This window comes from Lipophrys pholis (assembly GCF_963383615.2).
Source record: "Lipophrys pholis genome assembly, chromosome: 12".
Taxonomy (NCBI): Eukaryota; Metazoa; Chordata; class Actinopteri; order Blenniiformes; family Blenniidae; genus Lipophrys; species Lipophrys pholis.
The window spans coordinates 15,343,515-15,362,906 of record NC_137641.1 but is presented as its reverse complement, the minus strand read 5'-3'; the positions used below and the strand labels follow the sequence as shown (position 1 = coordinate 15,362,906).

General features: G+C 41.4%; 2 protein-coding genes across 3 annotated transcripts; both read right to left on the bottom strand.

Annotated features, from left to right (window-relative positions):
* Positions 1 to 2,554: 2,554 nt before the first annotated feature.
* On the bottom strand, positions 2,555 to 12,096 carry LOC308118370 (uncharacterized protein). Of its 2 annotated transcripts, XM_080477758.1 has the most exons (4): positions 11,996 to 12,096; positions 10,031 to 10,298; positions 8,335 to 9,000; positions 7,149 to 7,947 (listed from the first exon to the last, which is right to left on the bottom strand). In XM_080477758.1, the coding sequence occupies exons 2-4, from the start codon at positions 10,292 to 10,294 to the stop codon at positions 7,522 to 7,524; spliced, it is 1,356 nt and encodes a 451-aa protein (XP_080333884.1). In that variant the 5' UTR covers positions 10,295 to 10,298; positions 11,996 to 12,096; the 3' UTR covers positions 7,149 to 7,521. The 2 variants fall into 2 exon arrangements, 1 of the variants encoding a protein (XP_080333884.1); XR_013935883.1 differs by lacking the exons at positions 7,149 to 7,947; positions 8,335 to 9,000 and adding an exon at positions 2,555 to 3,854.
* A 1,123-nt stretch (positions 12,097 to 13,219) lies between these two features.
* Positions 13,220 to 17,385, bottom strand: LOC308117579 (uncharacterized protein). The gene is made up of 6 exons (XM_080476537.1): positions 17,307 to 17,385; positions 16,504 to 16,842; positions 16,016 to 16,070; positions 15,192 to 15,611; positions 14,620 to 15,097; positions 13,220 to 14,121 (listed from the first exon to the last, which is right to left on the bottom strand). The coding sequence occupies exons 2-5, from the start codon at positions 16,825 to 16,827 to the stop codon at positions 14,673 to 14,675; spliced, it is 1,224 nt and encodes a 407-aa protein (XP_080332663.1). The 5' UTR covers positions 16,828 to 16,842; positions 17,307 to 17,385; the 3' UTR covers positions 13,220 to 14,121; positions 14,620 to 14,672.
* Between the last annotated feature and the right edge of the window lie 2,007 nt (positions 17,386 to 19,392).

Sequence of the window (19,392 nt, the reverse complement as noted above, 5' to 3'; positions counted from 1 at the left end):
GCACTTGCTATTTTGTCTGTGCTAATTTAATTTCAGATCTTCCGGTTGACCTACTGTCTAAACAGGGCCCGGAATACACCACGGGTCAGAGGGAGTTCGCCCTCACTCTCCACCTACATGGCCCAAAAGCATACACATATCTGCAGGAGTCCCTTCACTTGAATCTCCCACATCCACATACATTGCAAAGGTATTATTCATGTCATTTAAACTAAACTGTCTATACAAGCAGTGTATATAATTTTATCGCTTTATGAAATTAACAATAAGAAAGGACTTAGTCACACATCAATATGGATCCCGCCAATCTTGATAATGCATTCACACTAATTACTTTTTCATTTAACCAAGGTGCATGAGTTCTGTGGACGCCAAACCTGGCCTGAATAAAATGATGCTGGACATGTTAAGAAAAAAACAGGAGGAGGACCCCACTAAATATTGACGTGTGTGTCTCATGTTGGACTCCATGTCAATAAGAAAACATGTCCAGTATGATCCTCATACTCAGAAAATGTCTGGCTTTGTGGACATGGGGGATGGAGTGAACGAGACAGATGTTGCTACAGAGGCTCTCGTTTTTATGGTGGTAGGCTTACAAGGCCACTGGAAGGCCCCAGTTGCCTATTACCTGACCCAGTCATTGTCACCTGTGACCCAGAAGGTACTGCTTGTTCATGCATTGGAGGAACTGCATGAGGCTGGCATTAAAGTGGTGTGTGTCACTATGGATGGGTACGCTTCAAACATCAACATGTGTAACCAGCTTGGGTGCCAGCTAAAGGTGAACTCCACTGAGCCCTTACAAACCTATTTTATGCATCCAGCTACTGGAGAAAGGGTGTATGTCATGTTAGATGTATGCCACATGTTAAAACTAACGCGTAACATGATGCAGGCTTACAGCCCAATAATCAGCAGCACTGGCCAGATCGACTGGGGGTACATTGTTCAACTGAACAATGTCTAAGTCAAAGAGGGACTACATGCTGCGAATAAAGTGACGGCAAAACATGTAAACTTTGACTCCCAGAAGATGAAGGTGTCCCTGGCTGCTCAGACACTGAGTCGTTCTGTGGCAGTTGCTCTGTGCACACTGAGGGACCTTGGATATTCACAGTTTCGGCACTGTGAAGCAACGGCTGAATTCATTGAGGTAATAGCACATAAATAAAATTGGAATGTACCTATTTTTTGCCCATGCTGTGAAATTGATTCCATTTTTCATTTCAGAAAGATGGCTACCAAGTCATTGAAATATTATATATATTTTGGTCATGATTCTGCTACCATCATTAACCAAATATTATCTAGTGTATATGTCTATGCATAGACCCCTCTGCTGTCGACCACACGCAGCCCATATTTTATGACCGACTACGTATGCGTCAGAGCCTACTGGACGCTTCATCCGTCATCATCCGTCGCCTCGTCTGAACAATCAGCAACAATTGAAACGCAAATAAAGAGCTCGGTGGCTCAGAACTCCTGAAGTATTGAATGTTTTACTGATGATGGGGAAGTTTTTCATTCACAAAAAAAAATATATGAAGACCAAGCCAAATTTCAAAATTTTTCACAAAGAGCTTTGTCTGTACTTTAAATCTCTTAAATTTAGAAAGAAGAAAAATAGTATAAGATTATGTAATTTCGTAAAATAATATAAACTCAATGAAAACCCCTAGTGTATGTTCTGTTTTTATTATTTCTTTTTGTTTGTGTTTGTTCAGTTTTATCTTATGGTTGTTTAGTTGATGTGATGTTGGATTGTATTATCAAAGTTATTATCATTGCTTGGAATTTTTGTAAATAAAGTTGATTAAAAAAAAAATCCTGACGTGAATCATAAACTACTTTAGGACAGGTGTAGAACGCTGGGCAGCAGACGTGGAGATATTTTCGGGATCGTTATGTTACGTTCTGGAACGCGCATGGAAGTGAACCGAGTGTATTATGGAGACGGTCTGCAGACGCGCCTTGCAGAGAGCATGGGAAGACCTTCCATGTACATACGACGCTTTGTGGTTAACTGGGTTTATTGAGATGTCGGTGCTACACTGCCCCCTGGTGTTCCGACGAGGTGCTCCTCCTCTCAGGAGAGGAGGAGATTCAATGGGAGCTGGACACTGCTGTCCACAATGAGAACGTTTTCCCAAGTTTGTTTTAAGTAGCTGTTAATAAATCTATTTATTAACATCATCCCATATTCACACACAAATCTCTTTCCCCGACTGAATCCATCAGTGTTAACCCACCCGGTTGACCAGTTGCATTCTCCTGGGGCGACGCCTGGGGCCAACCTAGGGATGGCCTCTTCCATATTCAACAAAATATCTGTGTATATGTAGGAGGGATAGGCTGGTGAGACCGTTCCAAATGTATATTTATATTTTTGCTATATAATAGAAAGAAAAAAAAGCTTTGTATGTTTTGAAAATCAACAGAATATCTGACATATTAATTTTTCTTTTTTGACATATTCTTACTCTGTGATGGTCAGACTTCATCAGAATTAACAGAGGTGCATATGATTAAAATGGACTATAAAAATATAGATTATTTTGGCCAGAATTTATTCAAACAGAAAATTCTCGGCGGTGTGATGGCTACATGTGTATATGAAGTTGATTAAATCAAAAGAACAAATCCAAACCTAAAATTGCACATCAACCATCAGATAAAGAGTAACATTTTTTGCTCCAGAAACGGGCTGAAAAAATCAAAATACAGGACGACAATGAACTCCATCATGCAAAAAAAAGGACCTCTATGAGTGATCTGAGGATTATGTACTGTGGCCCCACCAATCCATGACACAAAGTTAGTCATCACATGGTGGATAAAGCTTTGTCCATCTTTTTTGGGTGTGCAGACGCCTGGTTGCAGTGTTGGGTGATTGATGATCCTGATCCGGTGGAAGTGCTCGGGCAAGATCTTGCAAGTCCTCTCTGATCTTTATGCCAGATTAAAAATAGTTTGACTTTATTTTGTTAACCACACATAAATAGAACTTCGAAGCTGCATTTCAACAAAAGTGCTTTTGTACAAGTATGTTGCCAGCCGACATGTGGAAAGAATACTCCCGAAATCTGGTTACTTGAAAAGTTTATTCCGTCACATCTTGAATGTTAACGACAACAATAAAACAATGTGCAAAAAACACATCTGTACTCATTTCTCAAAATAAAGTGTCAAAGTGAGATATTCTGTTATCTGAGTAATGCAATTCTTAACATCAACGAATAAGTAGCACCAGTTGGACACTCAAAAATTCTCTTCGTCCTCCTGATATAGATTTCCACTGAGCGTTCCCATGTCACCACCAGGAGGTGGATGAGGGGTCGGAGTGGCAGAAGAAGCGTGGGTACGGCACAAAGGGTTTGTTGGTTTACTGTAGAAAGTTTTTAAAATGTGAAACACTTTAGCTCTGATGATGTACAGTGGGAGTGATCCTACGTCTGTTTGGCTTTGGACATGTTTCTACTGCGAGCATCGTCCAAAAGCCGTGTAATTTTCTGCCTCAATTGCATGTTCGCGACGGGATCTTTGATGAGACGCATCTCACTGGCCAAATATTTCCCAAATATTTCGAGGGCGTCATCATCATAAGCTGGTGCTTGCTTGAGGATCTTGACATTCGCTCTCCCAAGACTGAGCTCTTCCCGCTGCCTTTGATTGTTCTTTTGACGCCAGCGGCTTTTCGCGCGACCTCGTTGGATTCCCGGTCGGGGCGAGGACGCCGCCGTTGCTGGGTTCTGAGTCGAGGATGCTGCCGAAGGCACGTCAGGGTCATCGCTCTTCACCTCCTGCTCGGCATCGACGCCTCTCATTTCAGGCTGTGAATCTGGATCCATCTGCATAAAAGACAGAAAATATATATAGATGTACAAACTTTTATATCAAATATAATCAGACATTTATGAAGAAAGGTAAAAAACGTACATTTAATTGAAAAAATAACCCCAATGTATTCAGAAGAGAAAATAAAATAACTGCAGCATTGTAATTAGATTATTATAACTAAATATTTAATATTTATTATTCCATCAATTAACAGATATAGCCAAACCTCCAGACTGCTGGAGGACTTACTGAAGGGCGAGTCACCCCAGGTCCTTCACACTCCCCATGCTGAAACATGGCTCCTCATTTCATTGTATATATTCTTCTTGTATCTTGGTTCAATGCCATTCTGCTGTGTGCTGTCATGTGCTGCTGAATCTCAGAATTTTCCATGAATAAAGTAATAGTACCCATCTTATCCATCTTTATTCTCATTTGGAGTAGTTGTAGATATTTAACCCCTGATTTCTTGCCATTTTGAAGCGTTTTTTACCCCACAGTTAAAAATCATTCTGAAAATTACTGCGCGCATAAATAAAATGTGCAATGCGCAATATCCATTGTTAATCGATTCATTAACCATGTTCCATACATTCTATTGTCATACTGTCAAGATGTTCCGTAGTAGAATGTTTATCTTTTCTTAAGACATATTGAATATTTGGCATCTTTAAATATATTATAAATCTTGCTTAATTTATCTAATGAGAATTGTCCTATTGTGAGATATATAAAGTACAATGTGATCTAATTCACGATGAACACCATACAGCTTTAACTTTAAAAGTTCAGACTAGAGAACATTTCATGTTGAAAGAATACAATTGATGTGATTCTAGAAAAGTTTTTATTTTCTCACAAAATGAACACGGCAATCAAAACGAATACTATGAACACTGCAAACAAATGTTGTTACTCCTTCCTGTGGCTGTAAGAGTCTATATGTCCTCCCGGGTAATAGTGTTTGCGTTAATTTCATCCTCTGTGCTCATATCAGTCATGTCAAGGTTTGCACATATCAATATTTAAAATTACTTATGTAATTTCTATCCCGTTTTGATATCAAACTTTTAGTTTTATTTATTCTGGGTGAAGAACTGCTTAAAGGGATTAATAAAGTATTTCTATTCTATTCTGCCAAGAATTGTCTGAAAAATGTTGGAGAATGATGAAACCATTAAACTCGGATATAGAAACAACTAAAACTGTAATGAAATATTTACCATCCTAAATTGTAATTGAAACTTTATAAATAGAACACAAGCTTTTTTTAAAAAATACATTTAAGAACTACTGTATGAATCAAGCTTTCAAAGCTGACTCCCAGATAGACGCACTACATACACACTTCCCAGATATCTAATATTTAAAACATATGTTTTGAGTCAACAGTTTAGTAATATATACAGACAGCTGATGGTTGGAAATAGTCAGTTACTGACGCCACAAATAAAGCCACCAGTAGGTGAGGCTGAAAGGCTTCCTCCCAGAGAAAACTGAGCTCATTGTTTTTGTGCTCATCTTGACTCCAGGTCACTCAGGACATCAAATCAGGCCAGAAATCTGGGTGTAGGTCTGGACTCAGACCTGGAATTCAACAGCCACATTAAGACAATAACAAAATCAGCTTCCTACCATCTGAAAAATATTGAAGAACTTGTTCATGCATTTATTTTCAGCAGGTTGGATTATTGTAACGGTGTGTTTACAGGCCTCAGTAAAAAAATCTGTCAGACAACTGCAGCTCATTCAGAACGCTGAGGGTGGAGTCCCCACCAACACGAAGAGGGTGGAGCACACCACACCCGTGCTCCAATCCCTGCAATGGCTGCCTGTGTGTCAAAGGACTGACTTCAAAATCTTCCTTCTGGTCTAGGGAACTCTGAAAGGTCTCGGGCCTAAATCCATCTCAGGGTAACTTGTAGAACATCAAACCTCCAGACCTCCGAGGTCCTCAGGAAGAGCTTTACTCAGTGTTCCTCCAGTCAGAAACAAACAAGGTGAAGCAGCTTTTAGTTCCTACGCCCCTCACCTGTGGAACAAACTTCCTGAACACCTGAAGACTGCTGACACACTCACTTCTTTTAAATCAGGACTTGAAACCTTCCTATATGCACAGGCTTTTGAATAAACAATAGATTTTACTTACGTTATTGAATTTATCTTAATAAATCTTTTTATGCTGTTTTTAAATCCCCTGAACTGACTACAACCACTGACTATAGCGAGAGTACGTTCTAAATTAAAATATTCACTTTTGTGACATTTATAATTTAATCATAAACGTGCCAGAGAAGGTAGATTAATGCTTGGGTTTCGTGTATTTAATACACGGCTTTTGTTCTTTGTACTGAACAAAATAATTTCTTTTAAAGCTTTAATATATTTCTCATGCCTTTGTAAAGTTTTTCTGTATTGCTTTAGTTTCTTTGTAAAGCATTGAATTGCCCTGTTTGAATGGTGCTCTATAAATAAATTTGCCTTGCCTTGCTGTGACTTTGCACTTTTTAGCAACTAGATTGTCGCAGCAAAGTATAACTGCAAGTTATCGATGGGGCAGCAGCACTGTTTATTAGGTGGTGGAAGTGGTGGAGCGCCCTGCAGCAGGAGTTTCGTGTCTTCCTGTCGCCAGAGCAATGTTGCGGAAATAGCACAGGATCGTTGGAGAAAATGAACCTTTCCACTGTGTTTGGGTGCCATTGATGCCGAACATATCCAAATGAGAGCTCCTCCAAGATCCGGTAGTGACTATTGCAACTCGGAACATACCCACTCTATTGAGCTGATGGCGGCCTGTGACGCACATTACCGCTGCACGGTGGTGGACGTCGGGGCCGTGAAAGTGATGGTGGTATTTTTCTAAGGCAGCAGGGTCATTGAGAATGCCTTCGGTATCCTGGCGCAGAGTGTTTGGACGTCCAATCGAGTGCAGCCCAGACAACACTCTCCTTACGGTGAAGGGTTGTGTGGCGCCACACAAATTTCTTTTACATGCACGGATGCTGCAAATACAGCAAACACTTGCGCATTACACAGACAGCACACCACAATCTGGAGACATCCAACCAGGCCAGTGGAGGCGGCGCGTGGATGGAGACAGCAGCCGCACATCTCCAGCTCCAGATGTCTGAGAAGGAACTAATGCCGCCCTGAAAGTCCCCTCCCACCAAGCACATCTCAGCTTTGAACTGTCACCTTCGGGCAAGCGCTCAGATCGATGAAGGCCCGTACAACAAGACTTCTGAAGTTTTTATCCCTGGGCCATAAGAGCCTTAAATAACAGCTGACCTGGACTCTAGTATTTTAGTGTTGTCGAGTTTAATCAATACCTTTTGAAATTTTTATACTATAACGTATGTACATATACATTTTAAATGTATTTTCAAATTGAGGCCAATGGGAGCAGCACCTGCCATTTCATTATATCAACTATATAATGATAAATAAAGCATTCTATTCTACATCATTAAAAACTTTAAAAGTTGGTGAATAAACTTCCATAAAATCTTTGTGTTTTGTGGATTATTAAATTATAGAACATGAACATAAAACACTAAACAATATAACAAACTATACTACACAATTAGACACATGAATTAGAACCTTAATATAAAACAATATGAAGTACACTATAAAACACACATGAAATAGAACCAAAGTAAACTATGATACGGTATATTACAATGAGCTCTGCTGTGTCAGGCTGTCCAGGTACTCTTGCGTTCTCTCCACAACGATGCGATGTATCGCTAATTTCACTTCCATCCTCCTCCGTTCTGGGAGTTGAGCCAGCATCTCCCCTATCATGTTCACGAAAGTTTCCTCCCCGTGCCTCTTTGCTGTGTGTTGGACCAGTGTGTTTAGTCTCCTTAAAATGTCCTCTTGGATAGGCGTCTCACTTGTCGTTCTGGTCTGTGACGCCGATGTGACTGACGACACAGATGAGCATGGACTTGGGACGCGATCGACTGAAAAGGTTGATGAGCAGGTGGTGGGCGGGGACAGGGCGTCTGGCGATGGCATTTCCTCCGCTGAGGGAGGAGGGTCCTCAGGGGGAGCAGCACCTATGGTCTCCAGGTGTAAAACCACTGAAGACTCTTCACTCTGAAACACAGTCGTAACATATAACATCATTTTACATGCACATCAATTAGACAGAATTAATATTACTGGCAAAGCACATCTACTTCGTTGCACGTCTACAGTTTATACGCCATCACATGAACACACGTTAGACACACACAATAGAGTGAAACTACTAGCCTCGGCAGGCCTGCAGAATATACTACACTACACACTGAAACACATAGTAGTAACATAGAATATGATTTCATTACATATACACAGCACTAGTCACAATTTACAATACTGGCAATTCACATATAGTTCTTTGCACGTCTACAGTTTGCATGCCGTCACGTGAACACACGCCAGCCTCACCAGGACTGGCCTCTGGTTTTTTATAGTTTTATGATTTCTAGTACACGTTACCTCGCCAGGAAAGTTGGACTCCGTCGGGCGATGTTTCACGAGACCAGACAGCCACTCCAGCCTCTGAATTATTGGCGGGATCGAAGTTTGCCCGCCGGCGTCACCGCTCCTCCCTTTCATCTTCTGTTTGGCTTTAACGGACCGGCCTCCACGCAGGTACTTCCTCTTCTGGCGGCATACCCGTTCCTCTTTGTGAAAACTACCACCAGAGCGAGTTGTGGACGCCTGGCCATCCAAGTGGATCTCTTCTACAGTTGTTGGCACGGGGGGCATATTTGCTCTCCTGGCCCGGTGCATCTGGGCACGGCAGCCATGGAAGTCGGGCACAATCGTGTTGTTTTCGTTTTGGAGAGCCCTCTCACGAGTGACAAATTTCTTGTAGACAGAGCAGAGTGGCGTGAGCAGGTCGTCTGATGCCAGCGCGCAGACTTGGGCCTTGACATGGATGGCAAGGACCTTCTCGTGATCAGGCATGTGGTTGTGTTCCCCAAAGTACAAGACTTCTGGATGGTCTCCTTCCTGGAATACAGAGTCTGTGTGGATGCGGCCGGGACACCCCTTCTGGACACAGCGCCAATGCTGCTTGGCTCCACAGAATTTGTCCTTCTTGTGACAAAAATTCCTGTAGATCAGGTTGACTCCTTTACCCTTCTTGATAACTGTTGACTGGACCATGATGAAACGATTGATTACACATAGAAATCCACCTCTATATATATATATTAATTTCACATGAGCTATTGTGTGAGATTAGCCCTTTGAGCTCGCAGTCTTATGATGTTAATTAAGATTATACAGCCTCCCAGGTGTGTTTTGTACTAGTGTCATCTCAGATAGACAAAAGTGTTTTTTTTCCACCTTTACACTTCAGAGTCAGACGCCTTATTATAATAAGTTAATTATTTGTAAAATTTTACCTAGAATTCATAGTAATATATTTTGACACACAAAGCCACATAGTTCCTTTGAAAAAGTAAAAATGGTTACGTTTGTTCAGAAAAGTCAGCTTTTTGTGGGGGTGGGGTGTGCTCGGTGGAACAGACTGAACACAGGCAGTATTTTGGCTGCTAAAGCCAGTTTAAGTAGCGGCAGCTCCATTAGAGTACACAGTTTTAGGCAGCGAGTCGTCCAGCCATCATTTGGACAGTTCATCTTTGGAAAAAAAGACAGAAGAAAGAATTTTCTGGTGTTTGTTGGAGGGGCTAAACCTATTGATGATTTTAAGGCTTTTACTCGGTCGGTTGCGGAGTTGCGGCCGGGTAAAACTAGTACCCTCCCCATACATATATCAATCATCTAACTGTGAAGCGTATATCTGGAATGAAACCTACCAGACACGCACGTATTCAACCGGTTCTTTGTGCGATTGTGTGGCTGATTAATGGTTAAGAACACATATTCAACTTGTTGTTGCGTGTGATAAAAAGACCTCATTAACAATGAAGGACACCTATTCAACCTCTGTGTGCTGTTTTGTAGCCGATTAACGGATTGAATTGTGAAATACATTTCCAAATAAATGATTTTAGTCTTTTCTAAATGATTTTCTAATGCTTGCATTGGACATCAGGAGAGTAACTCATTAAATTAACTCATTAAATTGATGTTTATGACTCACATCCGGTTCAGTGTTATCAAAGTGAAGCTCTTCTTTGTCTGATTTTGCGTTACTCTGGACACTTTTCTCATCACTCACCGTTTGAAGAAAGGTAACGGTCTCCAGATTCCTGTCCTCATAGGTGAAGATTCTCTCTTCCTCTTTAATCTGAGAATTTCCTGGTTCCTCTGCTTCCTCTTTAATCTGTGTATTTTCCGGATCCTCTTCTGCGTGAGGAATTTCTAGTTCCTCCTCTTCCACTTTAATCCGTCGGGGTTCTGGTTCCTCATGTTCCAGACTGGAGCTCCTTCTCTGGCTTCGACAGCTGCTCCTCAGAGACCTCGTCCTCTTCAATCCAGACATGTTGCTGTTGGAGGTCCGTGAGTGACAAAGAGGAAAGAGAGGAACGCTTTTAATGTGATTATATAAAAAACTAAAACAAAACACACACACACACACACACACACACACACACACACACACACACATCAAGTGGTGTTGTTCCAGCCCTGAAAGAGGGAAGAAATAATCACATAAGATGTGTGAATAGTGTTTCCTCTTTCATTCATTCATTCACACCAACTACAAAAAACCCTTCTGCTTTAAACAAAACACTGTTCACATTTCCTGTAATTATATAAACATACAAATTAGATTGTGGAGAATTAAGGTATCACTCACCTCATTAGTATCATAAAACCCGAAATTAAACCTCTGAACCTCGGGAAGTGCAATAAAATCATTTTATTATTGTCATTTCCATTAATTCTGGATTTCCTGAATCACTTTTAAGGAAAGCGACAAAAACCTAAATTATGCTTGTAGTCAATTCATTGTGGGGAGTGTCACTGATAGAACAGGTCATCTTAAATGTGAAGTGGTCCTTCAAAGTTGAAATTATACATTTAAAAACAAAACATTACATTTTAGTTATTTTCAGGTAATCCTGAATAAATGAGCCGAAAGACTGTTAAGACAGTGCCATATAAACCGAGCCATGCCGGCCCACGGTGGTGGCACACACTTCAATATTTCATTCTACGGACTAGAATTGTATTTGCAAAAGATTAAATTGGCCAAAAGTCTGTCTGTCATTTGTGCATGACTGGGGCCACATAATGATGCCACCAAACTGGCTCAACTGGAGGACTGGTAGCAGGGACTGCCAAGACCCTGACTGCACCTGATGTAGAGTGTCTAAGGCAGAGGTCGAGGTCTCACACGCCGTCACGACCTTTTATGAATTTATGAATGTGAATATAACTGTAAATCTCTCCATGTATTTCTGTCTCTTTCAGTGTGTGTGTAAATTAATAGATAGCTGGTTTTGCACTTCCTTTTTTGGTTTTACACGTTGAGTGCTATTTATGTGACCAACACAAGCTTTGAAAATCCCAGGCTTAATCATTACTACAACCACCTTGACTACTACTCATAATAATAATAATAATAATAATGATAATAACAACAATAATAATAGTAATAATGGTAACATCAGCTAAAACATCTGCAATTAAAAGCAGTGCTGCCATGTGCGCAAAGACAATTCTTCGTGAGAAACAAAGGCAGAAGACACCATACTAAATATATATGGACATATACCAGAGGTCTCCAACCCTGGTCCTCGAGGGCACCCGTCCAGCATGTTTTAGTTATCTCCCTGCTTCAGCACACCTGCATCTAATGATGATGTCATCACCAAGGTTCATTGATATCAGGTGTGTTACAACTGGGAGCGCGCTAAAACATGCAGGACCTCGAGGACCAGGGATGGAGACCCCTGTACTAGATAAATGAAAAAAATATATATCAAATGTCAATTCGAAATAAACACTGAGCCTGGAATACAAGCATGTCCGAGTCTTTTTTTGATTTCATCAAGTCAAAGTTTACTCGAGGGTTATTGCTAAGACGACCCGCGGTGCCCCGCGAGCTGGCTGCTGGTCTCAGACACGTGAAACGTCAATTCAACTCACACAGACATTACAATCAGTTTCCTCACACTAATAACAAGCTCCTACATCACGGAAGACGTGTTTACTGTGTGAACAAGTCACCACATACCTGAAAAAAGGATGAAACTATCAAATAAGAGAGCGAACGGTGTGTTTTCCTGCATTCATAAACAGGAAGAAGGAAGACGCCGCTCACTGCCGCTGCTCGGTGAAGCCAAAACCAATCGATGCCAGAGCGTGAGATTAATAAACCATCGAGTACATCACAGAATAATTCAACAAATACAAAACGAGTACGCGAACGAGATCAACAGAATAACATTTCTATTTTAGTAATTCACCCGGTTTCAATTTATATACGTATACACAGGGTCGGAGTGGGACTCATTTTTAGCCCTGGAGTTTCATAGCTCTGACCGGCCCACTTTAGATCACGACCTCTCAAAATCATGTAATTAAAATCTTAAAAATGTGAAGTTCAAAGCGCCATTCTGTAAAGAAAATTATTACAATTTCATTGCAAGTAAAGGTTGCTTCATAATGAAAGTTTAGTTCAACACAAGTGCACTATTGTACATCTTTTTGAAATATAATTTCAGAATCTATATTTCAAATAAGTACTAACAGATATCCAAACCTTAAAAATGAAACAGAAACATTAAATTAAAAAAAGAACTTTATTATAACACTATCATATGCTTTTCAAAGAAACATGACCGACCCTAAAACATTAATAAACACTGAGCAGTGCACTTTGTTTATAACAATATCATTTTCCAAAGACATGAGGATTTCGTCCTCAGTGCCCATGAACATGAATGCCTCACGTTTCTTCTGAGTCAAAGTGCTCCTGAGTCTGTTTTTAATGAAATGTACTGTTGAGAAACTTCTCATATATTGGAAGTACTGCTTGATTGTTCACACACTGTTCCAACAGCTCAGCTGTTCCTTCCATAGTGACGGGATCAATCCCCTCATCACCACTGGCTCTGCTTCTCACACTAAATCACGTTTTAAAAATTATCTAAATTCTCAGCACAAATCTCACCTTTTTACAAAGTTCAGATAAATGTCATTATTGTAGAGCTGAATCATTAGCGTCTCAGGACATTTCTCATATGGAGCATCCTACTCTTCATCAAATTGAATATAATAATATGATCTGTCCTGCCTGCTTGGTGCTGCTGGATCTGGTTTCTGAGGAACCAAAAGACAAAGTTTCCCAGTTATGTGGCATTGCATCGTGCGATTATTGTATATTTTCAGACAACTCAAGCAATGTAACATTCACTGTTACCTTAACCTTAAATATTCACATGACTACATGTCTTTTCTGAATTCATTGTCTTTATTTAAGAACCTACAGAAACACAAACAAAAGTGCAAATAATGTCAGAGTAGTAACCTTCCCTCGTGCTGCTAAATACAAAGCAAAAGTCCATCAGGTGGAATGGCCGGAGTGAAGCGTCAGGGTTGAGAGAGGGTGGAAAAAGCAGAGCGGGACGGAGAGCTGTGTGAGATCACAACAGCGTGATTTCTACCCATGCATGTAAAACTAATTAAATAAAATGAATACATCCAAATGTGAAAATTCACACCAACCATCAGATAAAGAATAAAACTCTTGATCTTTTTCGCTCCCAAACCTTCGGTTTGAAATCCAAACCCAGCACCTCCACTACTGGATTTGGACTTCCAGACACTGGGGAATATTTTTTTTTTGAAATATATCATTTCCCCAAGGGCTGAAATGAACTCCGTCATACATAAAAAGACCAGGATCTCTAAATTTTATCTGAGGATGACGTACCATGGCTCCACCAATTGATGGCACAATATCACTGTTGACAAAGCGCCGGGCTATGTCCATCTTCTGTGGGTATGCAGATGCCCAATTACTGCGCTGGGTGATTGCGGAGAAGACGATCCTCATCCCAGGGAACTGCTGGTGGAGATCCTTCAAGTCCTTTTTCATCATTTTGATGAGACGCGCGCCTTTTGTTAATTCGACGTCGTCGCCGCCACCACAGTGGATCAGCAGGAAGTCTGGAGCGGCTCTTCGTCCCAGGCTCTGATGAAAGAAGGGGAGGAAGTTGTCCTAGAGCAGGTCACTCCGGCCAAACCACTGGACCCAGGCGCCAAGACCCAGGTTGGTCCCGATGGTCTCCCTCGCTTCTTCTTCTCCACGGCGAACATAACCATCTCCAATAATGTAGATTTTGGGTTCTGTTGAATCTGAAATGACAATAAAACATTTCCATTATTTTAACCTTTGTGCTGGTGTGTTATTGAATTCAGTTTATTAAGCGTATCTATTTTACTGTTCCACATTTTACCAGGCTCTGGTGTGACTTTATAATGGATGTGACAATATCTGAAATATTAACATGTGTTGACGTCCCTCTGAAATGAAAGCTCTTCAGCTGAAATCCCAATAGGATACATTTGATTGTGTGGATTTAATATTCATATGTATGAAGTCATTTAACGTTTAGAGTTGTATCCCAGTAAACTGTCCTACAAAGCTGGTTAAAGTCAGTCGTTAAACTTTTTCACCTTCTGCAAAGGTTGATGTTGTAATATATATACTGAGGGCAGTCAGTTGGTAGCTGCTGAAGAAAGTCAGACAGCAAGATCAGTGAAGCCCCCCCCCAAGACTTTTTATTTGTGCTTTAACAGTCAAAACTAAACCGTACATACTGGGGTGAAAAAGTAATATTTCAAACAACTTACACGTCTTTGCTGTGGTGTGTGGTCAGACTGAGGTCTTAAAACCAGTGAGGCGGTTATGAATGAGGGGACCTGGAGGGATGAGAGGATACAGAGGGCGGGGGAGACACAGCCGTGCTGCAGTGTGGTTGTTCAGTGCACTGTTCCAATGCTGGATGTACTGTGCCAGCCGGGGCAGGCTGTGGCGTTGGTACCGGCCTGTGACACGGGGGGTGAGGGGACGCGTGTACGTGGAAACGGTGGGCGTCTGCAAGGGTCGCTATTTGATTCATCAGCATCCCGAAAAGCTCCTTCTCGTGTTCTTGTTGGGCCTTCTGCATTCGCAGTAACATGGGGTCCTCTGGACACTGACTGAGGGCCTTGGTGAAAGAGTCCAACACGATCTCACACCTCGACTTCCTTTTTCTTCTAGTTGTTCGTTGTGGTGGCCTTTTTCTCCCCTCCGAAGCTGGAGCTGCCACCTCCAACACAACATCAGAATCTAAAGATAGAAAATAAAAATAACTTTTTTTAAAACAGTTTCACAATAATGTGAAATAGTGTGATTACAACATTACGTTAGCAACACGACGAACCTTCAGCACTAACTGTAGATGTGGGCTCTTCGTCAGCCACGTCCACAGTTGCCTCGACAGACGAGGTGTCCTCGGAGTCCAATATTTCGCCCTCGGCAGGATGAAATGAAGGCCGGTCACGTAGCACCTCGTCCAACTCCACAAAAAACGGACACGAAACCCTGGCTCTTCCTGACTTGCTGTTATTGTCCTTGGCCTTTTTGTACGTCTGCCTCAGTTGCTTTATTTTTCTTTGGCACTGCAGCCAGCTGCGACTGTAGCCGTTGTCCCCCATCGTCTTTGCGATGCCTTCAAAAATAGCCCGGTTGTGATACGAGCCCCCCAGCTTGTGCTGGACGGTATCCTCTGCCCAGGCCGCTATAAGGCACCGTGTCTCTGGATACATCCAGGTGTGGACGTCCATGTTCTTCTCTGTGGTTTCTTTGGAAAGTTAAAAAGACTTAACTCAGACCAGCGCATTTGCTTAAACAAAAACACTACATGCACCGAAGACGTCTACATATTGTCCTGCTCCGCCACTCTCCGGGGGACGCAACTGCGACGCAGTGGGAATATGGTCCGATGCGTCCCAGGAAGTGGTTCTGAGTGAAAGCATTTTGTACCTGTTTACACTTGTGTTTAGGGCTCGCCACATGTGATCTGATCACCCGATACACATGTTAATGCCATGTGTTAACAGGCTTTTAGACTTTATAATAGATCAAATTAAATTTGAAAAATGTTAATTTGTTGAAATCACTCTGAAATGAAAGCTCTTCAGTTGAAATGACAATAGCATAGTTTTGATTTCCACACTCCATGATGTGAGACATATTTATACATACGTTTGGCGTCCAGTGGACCGTCCCGCACAGCATCAGTGTTGGCTCTTTCTTCTTTCTGATAAGAAATGTAAAAGAAATGCAAATTAATCATTCAAGTAAAGCTACTGAGTAGTGGCAGGATGGAGGGGGATACTTGTCGGCAGAGGGCATCGGGCACACTCAAATTTCCATGAGAGATTTTCGAGTATTACTTCTTGTCCTTGCGTCGTTTCCCACACATTTCCCAACAATACGGCTTCTCACCTGTGTGTATTCTCCTGTGTGTTGTTAAACTCCGATTGTGTCTGAAATATTCGTGACAAATGACATAATAATACTTCCTCTGATCTATTTGAATTGCATTGTTTAATGGAAACACTGCGTTTCTTTAAGACGCTGAATCTTCGCGGATTCTTTTACGTCCGTGACTCACAGCCGGCACAAAGTTATGAAGGTGAAGCTCTTCATCGTCTGGTCCAGAGCTACTTTGGACACTTCTCATCACTCACCGTCTGAAGAAAGGTGTCCGTCTCCTGCTTCAGTGCGAGTGGTTTCCTGTCCTCATAGGTGAAGATCCTCTCTTCCTCTGGTGTCTGAGGAATTTCTAGTTCCTCGTGTTCCACTTTAATCTGTAGATATTGAGATTCCTCCTCTTCCTCTTTAAAAAGTGGAATTTCTAGTTCCTCGTGTTCCACTTTAATCTGTCGGATTTCTAGTTGCTCCTCTTCCTCCTTCATCTGTCTGGGTTCTGGTTCTTTGCGGTCCAGACTGGAGCTCCTTCTCTGGCTTCCAGAGCTGCTCCTCAGAGACCTGGTCCTCTTCATTCCAGACATGCTGCTGTTGGAGGTCTGAGGTGACGTAGGGAGAAAGACAGGAAAGTTTGTAATGTCATTATAAACAAAAAAACAACAACAATCAAGATGTTGTTGTTACAGCCCCGAAAGAGGGATGAAATAATCACATGAGAGATGTGATTGGCGTTTCCTCTTTCATTTATTCACGAGAATCATAGAAAAACATTTTGCTTTCAGCAAAACACGATTGACATTCCCTGTGATTATGTATACAATCATTCAAATCAAACAGTGAAGAGGTGGGTATCATACATCTTATTAGAAACATAAACCGAGAGATTTTACAGTGTTGTTCCCTCCGAAAGTGCAATCAAATGTCTAAAAGTTAAAACTAACGACGACGGCGCTCCGATACATCAATTCAACTCACAGAACCATTACAATCAGTCTCCTAATATTTATAACAAGCTCCTACACCTCGGAAGACGTGTTCACTTTGTGTAAAAGACACCACATACCTGAAAAAGGGATTAAATAATCCGATAAACGAGTGAACAATGTTTACTGTGGCATTCATGAAGATCCCGCTAACCGAGCGGAGCCCGAACCAATCGACTCCAGATAAATAGATCAAGCCATCGAGAAGATCACAGAATCATTCAACAAATACAAAATGAGTACACTGAAGAGATCAACAAAATAAAATTGACATTATTTTCATGTTATTTGCGTATACATCACCAATTTAATCTAATTTAAATTGAGGACCAAGTGCAAAGACTGCTAAAAAAAACAACAACAAAAAACAACAAATGCGGCTACTGCGCATGCGCACCAAGGCTGTCGTGCGCGAGTGGATAGACAATAATAAAAGGCGGTGGCGCACAGAGTGAATTAACTCCCAGTCCATAATGTCTTTGTACTTCGCAGTTTCATAGTTTAGAGTCACTGGAGTAGTAATCCAACTGTGTTGTCTGTCCATATGAATGGATGTGTGAATATTTGGAGAGTATTTGGGTGGTTTCATTACATAAACAAACAGCAGCATCAACTGTGGCCCAACGTCATTTTCAGTGATACTGTGAGAATATCGTTACTGTGCATTGATGAAACATGTGACCACACATGGTGAGGGAAAACGTCAACAACCGAGGCCAAATGTGGAGCAAACCACAGAAAAGAAAACGTGATTGGACATGCAATGCAAAGAACAAACTTTTTGTTTGTATTTTTGCACAACAAAAACAAAAGAAACATCAGTACTTTGATTTCTCCAGCGCCCCATTTGCAAAGTTTAGCTTCTGTCTCGTGTGAAACATGGTCAAGGATCACAAGAGTGCAAATTATCGACCGCAGCTCCGAGTCAGAGCTGCGACCTTATCATGAAGGCTGAATGGAAACAATGTGGTGGTCAGAAGAGCCCCCTAGTGGTGAAATGTATACATTACAGCTTAACAATTTTACCATCTTTTTAGTCGAATCTGTGTAAATTTAAAGGTTATTATAGCAATATTTGACCAGTCTCGTCCACTCAAGATGAAACTGGACTGTATGTGGTCCCTGAAGTAAATGAAATCTTATTTAATTATTATTTTCTATACATCTTATATACATGTATATATATTGTATACATCTTTGTATTGGTTCAGTTATTTGCTTTTAAATAATCAAAACATATTTGGTGTTTGGTTCATTCAATACCAACTGGTCCTACAAGTTGATCCGTCCCTGCGAAGAGAGGACACCTGTCTTCAGGGGACACTTGCCCTTGGATATTAGGGTGTCCTTACATCAGAGGTTTTACTGTATAGAGACATTTTAAAAATGTGTCCTCTGCGCCAAAACAGATAAAAATATAAATGTAAAGGGGTTTTTGCTTCTTCTTTACCAGGCCAGCCTACCTGAGATCAACCAAGCTGATAGTAGTTTGACTGCCCTGGTATAAAACTTGAATGTATGAACAGGATAGCTCAGTATCGCCCTCTACTGGCGGAGGAGAAAATGACCCTGTATATATGGTTTTATATGAAGTCTATGGTGCAGAGCCTGATCCTCTGCTGAAGGATCGGTTAGTGTGTGGTGAGCTCTGCAGTCGCACCACACACTATCAGATCAGTGCGATCAGTCTTTTGTGATGATCAAGTGTGTGGTGTCTTGATCTGTGAACGTTTTAAAAATCCAGTAGAGTGTGCCAGGCTTTTCACACATACCGAAAACTCCACAAGAAGTCAGCAATTTTGAAAAATAATATTGGATTTTGGCAGATTTTGCACCAAATTGAATTTTCTAGAGAGAACTAATCTGAGGGGGTAATTCCAAATGGCATGAAAATTGTCGTGGTGATAGAATAGAGATTGGTCGACTGCTGATGGCCTCCCAGCTGGAGGAGAAGGAACACCAGCTCACGGAAGCTCTTGCAGAACAAAAACTTGAGCGAGAGGAGGTATGATCAGCTGGAAAGTCTCAATGAAGAGATGCTTATGGACAGCAACAGGCACTGGGAAATTCTCTGGGACACAAGAGAGAAAACGGGTGGCGGCAAAGGAGGAGGCTCTGCGAAACGAACGGGAGCTGCAAGTCACCCACCTGAGAGCTGAGCCGAAA

Bases quoted from the DNA above. Each gene is read 5' to 3' on its own strand.
- LOC308117579 (XM_080476537.1), bottom strand. From the start codon at position 16,827: ATGTCTGGAATGAAGAGGACCAGGTCTCTGAGGAGCAGCTCTGGAAGC. The intron at 16,071-16,503 runs GTGAGTGATGAG...ATTTCTTATCAG, and splicing joins CGGACACCTTTCTTCAGACG to AAAGAAGAAAGAGCCAACAC. The intron at 15,098-15,191 runs GTTCGTCGTGTT...TTCTATCTTTAG, and splicing joins ATCTACAGTTAGTGCTGAAG to ATTCTGATGTTGTGTTGGAG.
- LOC308118370 (XM_080477758.1), bottom strand. From the start codon at position 10,294: ATGTCTGGATTGAAGAGGACGAGGTCTCTGAGGAGCAGCTGTCGAAGC. The intron at 9,001-10,030 runs GTGAGTGATGAG...ATCATGGTCCAG, and splicing joins CCGTTACCTTTCTTCAAACG to TCAACAGTTATCAAGAAGGG. The intron at 7,948-8,334 runs GTAACGTGTACT...ACTGTGTTTCAG, and splicing joins AGTCCAACTTTCCTGGCGAG to AGTGAAGAGTCTTCAGTGGT.